Raw genomic sequence first — 12,598 nt, forward strand, 5'->3', positions numbered from 1 at the left:
AGTGCACAGAAACACCATCGACCTTCCCGCCACAGCGGTACCTACAGACTTTCTGACGCAGCTTTAAACGTGCATCATTTATCTATGTGTTTATTCAATTTATATACTGCTCCTTATCCGAGGATCCCGGGGCGGTGTACAACATTAAAAACGTAATTTACACAGCATAATAAGAATATTAAAAATGCAGATGGAGTCCATGCCCGGGGGACACATCTAGTATCATGTGCCACTTTAAACCGCCATGGCTTCCTCCCAGAGAATTCTGGGAACTGTAGTTTGTCAAGGGTGCCGAGAGCTGTGAGGAGGCCCCTCCTCCCCTCAGATAACTACAATTCCCAGAATTCCCTAAGTACAGGAGCTGCAAGCACACCGCGCATTGAAAACACTACAATTCCATGCTAAACAGCCCTGGCTTCCCCCAATACTTTTGTAAGTTATGCGGCCTTGTTGCCCAATTCAGTATTTCCTTTATGTACTGTGGTATTTTATATAGTGTCACTTTGCTCTCTCTTTTTTTACAGATTATGATTTAAGTAACAATTTATTCGTAGACAGCAAATTTTCTATTTAATTATTATTTGCTGACATTTTGACAGTTGGAATTGTAAAATCATGTGTGAGGGGCGTGGCTTACGGAGATTCCCGGGGACCAGATAGAGTGAGCTGGGGGCCACATCTGCCCTCTACCCAGGCTTGAGATTTCTCCACACCTGTTCAAAACATTTAAAGCTCATGGGGATAGCTAGGGCTGCCATATTTCAAAAAGTAAAAACTAGGACACCCCAAAATGGTTGTGTGTTTTTTTTAAGGAAACCCCCCAAATTGTTGAGCGATTTATCTATTGACTTTCTAAGATCCAGGACAAAGGACCACATTTCGGAACCCACCCACCCCCCACCCCGGAACGTCATTTCTGCCCTAGGATAGTCCCCTTTTTTATTTCAGGAAATTTGCACACGGCTTGATTTTTTTTATTTTTTATTTTTTTTGCAGATCATGGTGGCCCTACCTGCAAGAAGGAGCCATCTTCGTTGCATTCTGGGACGTAGGTTGCATGAGACTGACGGCGGGACTGCGAGAGGGCGGTTGCTCGGTCCTCCTGGCACCGAGTGAGGTTGGTATCTGCACAGTGGGTGGGAGGAAAGATGCCGCATCAGAAATGGAGCCTGCTGGAGGCATCAAGGGTACCTCTGAACATGTACAGAGAGCCGTTCTCTCACCACGGCACTGGAAAGATGGGCGGATCTCTGGCACAGAGGCGAAATGCAGAAGAAGCATAAATGGAAGGGATAACTTTAGGAAATCAGGATGGAAAACCACGGCAAATACAACAGGAAATGGGAACAGAAGATACAGAACTTGACATGAACTAATGAATACATAATAAGAAAATTAGGGAATAAGAGAATTAGGGGATATTATTTTAATATATGATCACAGTGGAGAGATTCTTGGATGGACAAAGATGGAAAGACTAACTGCTCGATAGGGAGAAATAGTTGTTGAAGTTTGATTAGAAAAACTATTGCAGAAATTTATTGAGAACAATGGTTATTTATTTATTTATTTATTTATTTATTTATTATCAGCTGATTAATATACTACATCCTTTTAAATGTGTTTTTGGTGGCTATTATCTTGTTCTTTTTGTTTTAACTATTTATTTGTGTTTTTATCTTGTATTTTTATCTTGGGAACCGCCCTGCGACCTTTCAATGAAGGACGGTATATCAATCTAATAAAACAACAACAAGAATTGGAGAACTCCAAGTAGACTTTTTGTCTAAAAGGAATATGAATTGATCTAAGACTTATGAGTTGGGAGATGAGTTAGGCGAATATATTGTCTAACAGAAAGTAGATCAGTTGGATGTCATGCTAGAGTGGATATTTCGAATAAATTCTTTTACGTAATGGACAGATGGAAGTCCTTTTTATTTTTCCTCTTTTCTTCTACCTTTTGGTTTTTCCTTTGGTGTTTCCTTTCCGCTTTTCTCTTTCCCTTTAGATTAGTTTCCTTTATCTTATAGCATTATGCAAAATTAAAAAAGAAAGAGAGATTCCCTTTGCCCAGTCCCCCACCACTAGGCCACGCTGCCAAACCTTCTCTACCTACAGTTGGGCTCCCGGTGGGCCGCCCCACCACAGCGGAAGCGAGGCAGGGCTTCGAGGGAACGCTCGCGGCATCGAGCTCTCTGGAAGGTGCACGGGGACTTGTAGAGCTTCCCGTCGGAGGCGCAAACCGGGCGCCCGCGTTCGTGAGGACACTCCAGAGGGCATGCAGATTCCCCCGGGTCGCTCTCGGAGATGATGAACTGCAAAGGAGACAAGGCTGGCATCAAACAGAATGCAGAGCAACACCGATTATCTTCTTTTATCTGTTTATTAAATTACTACACCAGCCTTCATTCCAAGGACCACAGGGCGGTTTGCGATACAAATGGTCCATTGCAAATGGACATCAGAGCATCAAATAGCAGTTCAGGCAAGATTGCTCTGTACGAAGTTAACAACGAAAACCGTTCCTGTTTATATCAGTCATCGTGTCCAGAACAACAAACATTCTCATCATTATCACCAGAGATTTAATCACCACCGTCTCAAGGCGAGTTACACACTAGCTGCTTAAAGACAGTTAAAAGCACAAAACAATAACAAATGCATTTAAAACAAGACTGAAACCCTAACAAGCAGTCAAGACCCGTTTATCCAGCTGAGTGAGCCTGACAGTAAGAGCTGTTCGGCAGTGGAATTTGCTACCAAGGAGTGTGGTGGAGTCTCCTTCTTTGGAGGTCTTTAAGCAGAGGCTCGACAGGCATATGTCAAGAATGCTTTGATGGTGTTTCCTGCTCGGCAGGGGGTTGGACTGCATGGCCCTTGTGGTCTCTTCCAACTCTACGATTCTATGATTCTGTTTCCGGAAATTGGAGATATTGAGCACCTGCCATATCTCAAGAGGGATGCTACTCCTCAGAAAAGCTGTTGTTAAAGTTATTAGTACGCAATAAGAATTTCATTGATGCATATAAAGCAATTGCATATATAGTGGTGCCTCGCTAGACGAATGCCCTGTAAGACGAATTTTTCGCTTAACGAAGAGATTTTTCGAGCGGAGGTTGCCTCACTAGACGAATTCATTTCGTGAAAAATTCGTCTAGCGAATCATGGTTTCCCATGCATTGAAATTCAATTAATGTGTTCCTATGGGCAAAAAAATAAAAAAATAAAAAATTTTCAGTGCATTCCTATGGGATTCGCTAGACGATTTTTTCACAAAACGAATTGACTCACAGAACAAATTAAATTCGTCTAGCGAGGCACCACTGTACTTTATATTATTTGCAAGATATACCAGCCATTGCATATAAAAAGATTCAGATACAGTAAATGTAAGTCTTTAAGCAAAATTTTTTGGTTTCCGCCTTCTTCAGCTGCTTTGTCTGGTGTCTAGGGCTGCCATACGTCTGGGATTTCAAAGGCGGAATTGATGTCCAGGGGGAATTTCCGAAAGGCGGTGCTCTGTCAGGTATCTTAGAAAAGTCAATTGAAAAATCGAACAAGTCTGGGGTTGTTCTAAAAGAGGCTCAACAATTTCAGTGGTTTCCTATAACAAAAGCTCAGTAATTTGGGGGTCTTCCTAAAATATAGCTCCACAACTTTCAGGGTGTCCTGGTTTTTACTTTTTGAAATATGGCAACCCTACTGGTGCCAATCAAAAGGTGACGGAGTGAGGTGGGACCTATGGAACACTGAGGAACAAATATTCCGAAGCGTCTCATTGGCTGTAGCTGAGTGATGTTGGCTATAAAAATGTCCTGAGGGATAGCTCAGTTTCGAGCCCTAAGTTGAGAAAAATATTCCGGCATTGCAAGGGGGTTGGAATAGATCAGGCATCCCCAAACTGCGGCCCTCCAGATGTTTTGGCCTACAACTCCCATGATCCCTAACTAACAGGACTAGTGGTTGGGGAAGATGGGAATTGTAGTCCAAAACATCTGGAGGGCCGAAGTTTGGGGATGCCTGGACTAGATGATCCTCGTGGTCCTTTTCAACTCTAAAATCCTATGATTATGTATACACAAATCACAGCTGAATTAAAAGGGGGTTATAATTGGAACTTTTTATGTGCACAAAGTTCAGTAGAAGTTGTTCTTAACCTCCAAGGAGCTCAGGTAGGCTTACTTGCTACTCCCCTCTGGATTTTATCCTCACAACAACCCTGTGAGGTAGGCTCAGAGACGGTGATTGGTGATTGGATCTCGAATGGAGATTTGAACCCGGGCTTCCCTAGTAAAACTCGTGACACCCCGTGAGCGCTTTTGATTCAAATTGTGCTGGGTTTGCCCATGTTCACCTTTGGCAATGCCACAACTCCATTTGGGGTTGGTCTCTGAGCATGGGCAGAGTGCCCTCCCCTCCCCACTAAGTGACCCCAGAGAGTCTCCTCCACACACCAAGAATTAGGGGGCTTCTTTCAGATTAGAGGATGGTGGCTTGAGCTGAGAGACTCAGCTGTTACCTGATGCCCTCTAGATGCATTGGGGCTGCTGGGAGTTGTAGCCCGCAGCACCTGGCCGGCACCAGGTAATGGCAAAGGCTGCGCTAGAAGTCAGGCGCTGGGGAGGGGGCTGTGCCAAGCAACCTGCTACCTCCGTCGAGGGTCCAAGACTGTTTAAACGGAGACAAGGCCAGGAGTGGGGGGCTGCAGGGCCGCCGGCAAGGCTAGGTGGCGCAGGCCGCCAGGGGGCTGCGTGCAGCTCCCGCCAGACAGCCGTGCTGCGAAACGGGGGGGCGGGCGCCGGAGGGATCTTTGCACCACGGCGCCAGGGCACCAGGTATGCTTAAGACGGCCCTGGGGGGCTGGCACTTTTTCACTGTATCCCAACACTGAAGAAAAAGCTGTGTCGAAACAAAATAAAAAAATTCCTTCCAGTAGCACCTTAGAGACCAACTACGTTTGTCATTGGTATGAGCTTTCAGCTACCACACCTATCAGCCAATCACCCATTCCCACCACCCCTCCCTACCCTCTCACTATATATAAGGGTCTGGTGACTTCTGTTTCAGTGTATCTGAAGAAGTGTGCTTGCACATGAAAGGTCATTCCAATGACAAACTTAGTTGGTCTCTAAGGTGCTACTGGAAGGATTTTTTAATATTTTGTTTCGACTACGGCAGACCAACACGGCTACCTACCTGTAACTAGAAAGAGCTGTGTGTTTTCCTGGCAGGATAGAGAGTACTTGTTGGAACACAGACTCTGAGGTGGTTTGTGTGCATGTGTGTCTGAGTTGCGTGCATTCTCACAAGGAAACCGACTCGCACGCCCCCCTCCCCTCCCCGTCTCTTCTTGTAATCACTCACCTGGTCCTCTCTCCTCCATGCCCCCCTGCCCTGCCCCACTTTCCTTCTCTTTCCACCCCCCCTTGCTGCCATCCCGCCCTGCCCCTAGGGGGTGCCGTACGAACTGTGTACCTTGGCAAGCGTTAGGGCCGGCCAGTGAAAGGAGTTGGTTTAACTAATTGCCGTGTAAATAAACACACAGGGGGAAAGCAGCCAATCAAAAGCCAGCGGCGGCTCAAGACCTAATTTTTGTTTGATGTACAAGGAGACGTGGGGTTTCCCTCCCCCTCCTGGCAAGAGCCCAGACCACAGGCGTGCATTCGGTAGGGGGATTACGGAGGGGGGAGGCGGGGAGCTGGTGTGCAAAAACACAACCACTTTGAACAGCTGTAGAAAAGGAGGCCGTGGGCTTAACGCTTTGCACATCCTTTGCTTCCATACCCTCCGACAAAAATAGGGACATTTCTTTCTTCTTCTTCTTCCCTGGCCATCAACTCTGCCAGGGGTGGCTGATGGGAGCTGGAGCCCAACCACATCTGGGACCCCCCCCCCGTTTTCTTGATAGAGCCATGCATGTGCTTGCAAACAGCCAGGCAGCAGGCAGGAGCACAACAGGTGCAGTTCTTCCTGGCAGGGAGACACTGCCATGGGATATAGCACTCTGAAGCTGCTGAGTAAAGGTAAAGGTAAAGGGACCCCTGACCATTAGGTCCAGTCGCAGATGACGCTGGGGTTGCGGCGCTCATCTCGCTTTACTGGCTGAGGGAGCCGGCGTACAGCTTCCGGGTCATGTGACCAGCATGACTAAGCCGCTTCTGGTGAACCAGAGCAGCGCACGGAAACGCCGTTTACCTTCCCGTCAGAGCGGTACCTATTCATCTACTTGCACTTTTGATGTGCTTTCAAACTGCTAGGTTGGCAAGAGCAGGGACCGAACAACGGGAGCTTACCCCGTTGCGGGGATTCGAACCGCCAACCTTCTGATCGGCAAGCCCTAGGCTCTGTGGTTTAACCCACAGCGCCACCCGCACCCCATAAGCTGCTGAGTACGATACAGCTTTTAAAGTATTTTTGTTCTGAAGATTTCCACTCTAATGGAGTATTACAGCAGGGTTCGCTGCACGTATCCTTTGGCAACCTTTCCGAGGGAACCTCTGCCCTTTTAAAGAATCCTGGGAGCTGCTGTTTGCTAAGGGTGCTGGGAGTTGTTAAGAGACCCCTACTCCCCTTCCCAGAACTACAGTTCCCAGAGTGGATTAACAGCCGGTCCTTCTTCCCAGGGAACTGTAAGCTAAATCCTGCCTCTGACGAAGTTAAGCATCAGCAACAACCTTCGGCCTTGGGGTGGAAAACTAATACACACACTCTCTCTCTTACTCCAGACCCAGGGGGGCAAGCGACCCCCTTTCTCCCTTCCTGCCCCCGAACAGCCATCCATTTCAGCTGTGGGTTTCTCCAGCAAAGAGAAGCTTGTTTTGGATTCCCTCGGGGCGAGGTGGGATCAGGGGGAGCCCCCTCCTCCTCTGCCAAAACCACCAGCCCAGCTCCCCTGCCAAGAGATTGGGGAGCCCTGCCAAAGCAGGCAGCCTGTCTTCTCTTTTCCACACAACCCAGCGCTGCTCAATTTTTGATTTATGAAACCTGAGGAGTGTCTCTGAGCTTGCTTGCCCATGCAGAAAAGCAATGACCGCATGCAGGCTGGTACAGATGCGGCTCCCTGGCCTCGTCCTCTGTGTCCCCTCGCTGCCTCTATAATAGGAAGCCACTTATCCGTTTTGCAGGTTGATACAGATCCATGTTGTCCAACCCAGAAATAAATATATAGTTCCTTCCTCTAGGGTATGAATTTCTGGGTGGGACAACATGGATCTTGCCGGTGTGCCCTTACTGGGAGCTCAACCAAGCACCTGGACGATGCTGTAAAACAGATAAGTGGCTTCCTTATTATCGTCTTCAAAAAGCTGTGTTTGCTTCCCACAAATACATATGTGAGGCTTGGCAACCTGAAGGAGCGTCTCCACCTCCATCATTCTGCCTGGACACTGAGGTCCAGCACCGAGAACCTTCTGGCGGTTCCCTCGTTGCGAGAAGCCAAGTTGCAGGGAACTAGGCAGAGGGCCTTCTCGGTGGTGGCGCCTACCCTGTGGAACGCCCTCCCAACAGATGTCAAAAAGGAAAACAACTACCAGACTTTTAGAAGACATCTGAAGGCAGCCCTGTTCAGGGAGGCTTTTAATATTTAATAGATTATTGTGTTTTATTCTTTTGTTGGAAGCTGCCCAGAGTGGCTGGGGAGACCCGGCCAGATGGGCAGGGTATAAATAAATTATTATTATTATTATTATTATTATTATTATTATTATTATTATTATTATTTACATGAGCCTTGCAAACTAGGCTTGCTAGCCACATGTCTTAGGCTCGCTAGCTTTCCGACTGGGCCTCGCCCCACCTCTGCCTTTATCAGCATCTTTGTGCACAAATGTTAGCTCTCAGGCATAGGGAACCTATCCTTGTCGACATCCGTCGAGAGACAATGGAGTGCTCCTCCGGGGGTGAAGTCAAACCACTGTGTTAGCAGCACTGAAGTGACCTCCTCCCGCGGGGCACAAGTCTGGGCAATGTGTCTGGAGGTCCTGGGCTGCCCAGATGACAAGACCCCTCCTTTCGGCCTCAAATATGTGATCCAAAGGAAATCAGAGCAAGACGTTTGGCACCAGCTTGGCTGCAGGAGTTGCCGGAAGGAGGCGTACAAGGAGCCATCCAACCATCTTAGGGACTCCCCTCCTCCGGATTTGTGTAGGGCAGCGTTTCTCAACCGCTGGCTGGTGTGCCGTGACGAGAAGGGCGATTTGCATTGTCACGTGCCTGGCGGCCGCCACGGGATGCTAATTTTAGACAAACTTAAAGAAGCTGGCTGGATGAGCTCTACCTGAAACTTGCTGAGCAAAGGATTGTGCTGGCAGAGAAATCAGCGGCTTGTGAAGCCTTATTACAGGAGATTGCAACCAACACAGCAATTGGCAAGTGTTTCTTACAGTCATAATTATATAGTCAATATAGGGCGGCACAGAGTTAAATTTTTTAACTTTTTTAATGGTGGTGTGCCTCATGATTTTTTTCATGGAACAAGTGTGCCTTGGCCCAAAAAAGGTTGAGAAACACTGGTGTAGGGTTTACTCCTAGTGCTAACGAAGGGGACAGGAAGAGAGGTTTTACAATGCATTATTCCTCTATGCCTCACTTTGGTCTCAAGTACAAGAGCATGTTTTAAAGTCAGGCTTTGCCAGCCTAGTGGCTTTCCGATGTTTTGGACTAGAATTCCCATCTGCTCCAGCCACACTGTATGCCTCTAAGTACCAGCCACTGGGGATCAGAGGCAGGAAGAGTGCTGTTGTGGCCAGACCCTGCTTGTAGGCTTCCCATAACAGGCATCTAGTTGGCCACTTTGAGAACAGGATGCTGGACTAGGGTTGCAGTCGCACAACCAATTATTCCATTTCCCCCGACGTTTCTCCAATTGTTAGTTTTCACACCAAAAGCCACTTCTGGGAAACAAATGGAGCATAGTGCTCATTTCCGTGTTCTCTGATTCCAGAATGAAATATATCTGTTTAACCCAGGAAAAGAAACTTTCCTGCTGTCTTAATGTGGGGGTTATGGGAAGAGAGAGACACAGAAAAACACAGGTGCAGAAAGGGGGGGCGGGGGAGAAGCAACATTGTCCAATGATGTCTGCCATTGTGCCACAACACACCCAACTTGTGTAGATTAAATTTAGTGCGACATGCAAGTATATTGGTCAAAAAGCCACAGTTCTGTAGCACACAGGTAGTGTAGTGGGAAAGGAAAATGAGGCAGAAGCACTAGCATTATAATCAGGAAAACTAACACAATATTCCCCATGTCTGAATGCGCCCTAGATAGGCTTTTGGCCTGATCCAGCAATGTTTTCATGTTCCTTTGTGGTCGCCAGGTCGGTGAAGAAGACCAGCCAAAGTTATTTGATCTGCTGATGCCTCCACTTTGTGTTGCTACGTTTAACGAAATTTTACCCTTCTATATCACTGTTCTTCAACCTCGGGTCCCCAGACCTGGTTGTTGGACTACAATTCCCATCATGCCCAGCCTATGGTCACAGAAGATGGGAGTTGTAGTCCAACAACCACGTCTAGGGACCCGAGGTTGAAGAACACCGTTATTATATCGTTGGTAGCTAATCGTGGATATCTGCACCCTACCCAGCACACTAGCGGAGGGCTGGATCCGTGCTCGCTGCTCATTCCAAATACTAACCGATGCATTACAATACCGAGCACCACTGCATGCCAACAATCGAACGCTGTCAGGTGCCAACTATTTCAGGTCACGGCCAAATAAAAACGGGGATTGGATGTCAAACATGGAAACCAAATATTCCACAAACGTGAGAATACTAGGGGAACATCTAGTGAGTATTCACCACCGTGATTCACAGAGAACAATCTTTGCAGAGCAAATTCTTTTGCTTGGCTTGAACCCAGGTCTGCCCCTCCCCACCTGCCCCAAACCTAACTCTGAAACTCTGTAAGCACGATTCATGCTTGGTGTTGGTCTCTTCCTAACACCGCAGACCCTGACGTGTCTTCAACAGGATCTCCCGGCCCCCCATCACACTTCTAAATCAAAGGAGCGCCTTTCAAGCTCCACCGTTGCTCTGCAGACATGATGTCATCCTCCCCCCCGCACCCCCAGGCAGATAGCTGCCGTGTCCAAAAGGCGCCATGTCCCCCTGCCTATTGCCGTTAAGTGTGGGGGACAGAGCGTCCCTCAGACACAGACTCCGCCGCTTGCGACGGCCCAAGATCCCTTCCAAAGATTGCAAATGGTGGCACCCACTGCCAAGGGTTAAGTCACTCCAGGGGGAAGGACAGAGTCGCAGCAACGAGCACAGTGCCATGCTCAAGCCCGAAAAGCTGCTCGCCTTCACATGGACAGAGCGGAACAGGATCGGTGCAGGTGGTGTAGCAGCCTGGGATCCCAGAGGGGTGAAAGACTCGCCACTCTCTCAGGGACAGGGTCCCTATCCAGCGACATTCGTCCAGTCCGCATGAAAGGGGAGCTTCTGGGGCATGATATGTTCCGAAGCTGAGCATTTAGCAGCACTCAAACTGCCAAGGTCCTTCGGTTTCCAGAGACGTTCTATGCGACTTCTGTTAAGTGTGATGGAAAACACAGCTTGAGTCACTCCAAAAGATGTTTTTGGAGCACTCCAAACCATTTGCTCGTATGCCTATTCCGAAAACAGTAGATCTAGCTGAAAGGGAGCATGTGGAGATCGGCATCCTGGCTAGTAGACATCAATAGCCTCTCCTCCACAAATTGGTCTAATCCAATTTGGTGGCCTCCTGTGGGAGTGAGTTCCACAGCTCCAGGTCAATTCTGTGTCCAGGGCGGCTGTCTACCAGCTCCATCTGGTACGCAGGCTGAGACCCTACCTGCCTGCAGACTGTCTCGCCAGAGTGGTACATGCTCTAGTTATCTCTGCAATGGGCTCTACATGGGGCTACCTTCGAAGGTGACCCAGAAACTGCAACTAATACAGAATGTGGCAGCTAGACTGGTGACTGGGAACGGCCACCAGGACCATATGACGCCGGTCCTGAGAGACCTGCATTGGCTCCCAGTAAGTTTCCGAGCACAATTCAAAGTGTTGGTGCTGACCTTTAAAGCCCTAAACGGCCTCAAAGGCCCAGTATACCTGAAGGAGCGTCTCCACCCCCATCGTTCAGCCCAGACACTGAGGTCCAGAGCCGAGGGCCTTCTGGCGATTCCCTCCCTGCAAGAAGTGAGGTTACAGGGTAGTGGCGCCTGCCCTGTGGAACGCCCTCCCATCAGATGTCAAGGAGATAAACAACTATCTGACTTTTAGAAGACTTCTGAAGGCAGCCCTGTTTAGGGAAGCTTTTAATGTTTGCTGTTTTATCGTGTTTTTAATATTCTGTTGGGAGCCACCCAGAGTGGCTGGGGAATCCCAGCTTGATGGGCGGGGTATAAATAATAAATTGTTGTTGTTGTTGTTGTTGTTGTTTAACACTTCTGCATGAAGGGCTTTCTTTTGTCTTTCTTGACTCCTCAGTTTCATTTGATGGTCCTGAGTGATAGGAGAAAAGGAGAATAACCAAGCCATGATCCCAGCTCGTGTGGCGGACTGCTCCCTTCTTTCGTGAGCCATTAAGAAGAGCCTTTCAGCAAGAGGGACTCACACGATGAATTTGCTTTGCGAGCATTGCCTACTGAACACTTCCCATCAACGTACAAACTCCATTTCACATTCCAAGCCGAGGAATTATCCTCCTCTTCCCCCTGGTAGGGAATGACATTCAATTTGTAACACATGTAAGCCTTACGACCTGGACAAATTCTTATTCTGTACCAACCGTCAACCCTAAGCTTTTTGCTCCAATGATTTAAAAAGAATTGAAATCTTCATTGGTTCAGTTAAAGCAGACTTGGCTGCCTTCCAGCTGCTTGGGACTACAAAACCCATCAACTGGTCGGGTTGATGGGAATTGTGATCAAAAGCACCTGGAAGTTAGCCAGTGGTGGATCCTTTCATTGTAGATTTTTTAAGCAGAGGGTGGAGAGCCACCTGCCGGGGATGATTTAGCCGTGATGCCTGAATTGCAGGGGGCTGGACTAGATGATCCTTGGGGGTCCCTTCCACCTCTGAAATTGTATTATTCTATGAAAGATGGACTCGAAAAGCCCTGTTGTGTACAACAGCGTTTCCCCAACCTGGTGCCCTGCAGATATAGAGTCCAAAATATCTGCCTCAAAGTCCTGTCCCGATATGGCTCTGAGAATGGCGAGTCCAGCATCTCAGGGAATGTTAGCAAGGTCTTCTTCCAGAGGCAAAACAGGGGCAGTGATTCACCAAGGGTGCTTAAATCAGGTGAATTGAGATATTGAGGGACCTATGAAATAAACAAACAAATGTCTATAAATCTACAGGGATGACGGGGGACGGGGGACGGGGACTAACCTGTTCTCCGAGCTAAAAAGGCTAGTTTTCAAAAATAATAGCAAATCAAACTCGGCAACCACAAATGTTCTAAACTGTTAAGAACGGAGCTTCGGATTCACTAGTACGGCAGCAAGATCCGTTTTCCAAGAGAGGCTCGACGGTGAAAGTCCAATTGACAAATGGAAAGTCCAATTGACAAATAGTTTGTGTGCAAACACACGTTTGTAGCTTTGCACATTAAGGGAG

General features: G+C 47.9%; 1 protein-coding gene across 3 annotated transcripts in view; it reads right to left on the reverse strand.

The window, feature by feature from the left end:
* The window catches only part of LOC118087173 (SPARC-related modular calcium-binding protein 1), a 46,043-nt gene that overhangs the window by 15,609 nt on the left and 17,836 nt on the right, over nt 1-12,598 (reverse strand). For all 3 annotated transcript variants that reach the window (XM_035119576.2, XM_035119578.2, XM_035119577.2), the window contains exons 2-3: nt 2,120-2,318; nt 1,013-1,125 (exon numbers count right to left, since the gene is read on the reverse strand). In XM_035119576.2, coding sequence (XP_034975467.2) covers nt 1,013-1,125; nt 2,120-2,318 — 312 coding nt within the window. The remainder of the gene's footprint in view (nt 1-1,012; nt 1,126-2,119; nt 2,319-12,598) is intronic.

Source organism: Zootoca vivipara, chromosome 6, assembly GCF_963506605.1.
Source record: "Zootoca vivipara chromosome 6, rZooViv1.1, whole genome shotgun sequence".
Taxonomy (NCBI): Eukaryota; Metazoa; Chordata; class Lepidosauria; order Squamata; family Lacertidae; genus Zootoca; species Zootoca vivipara.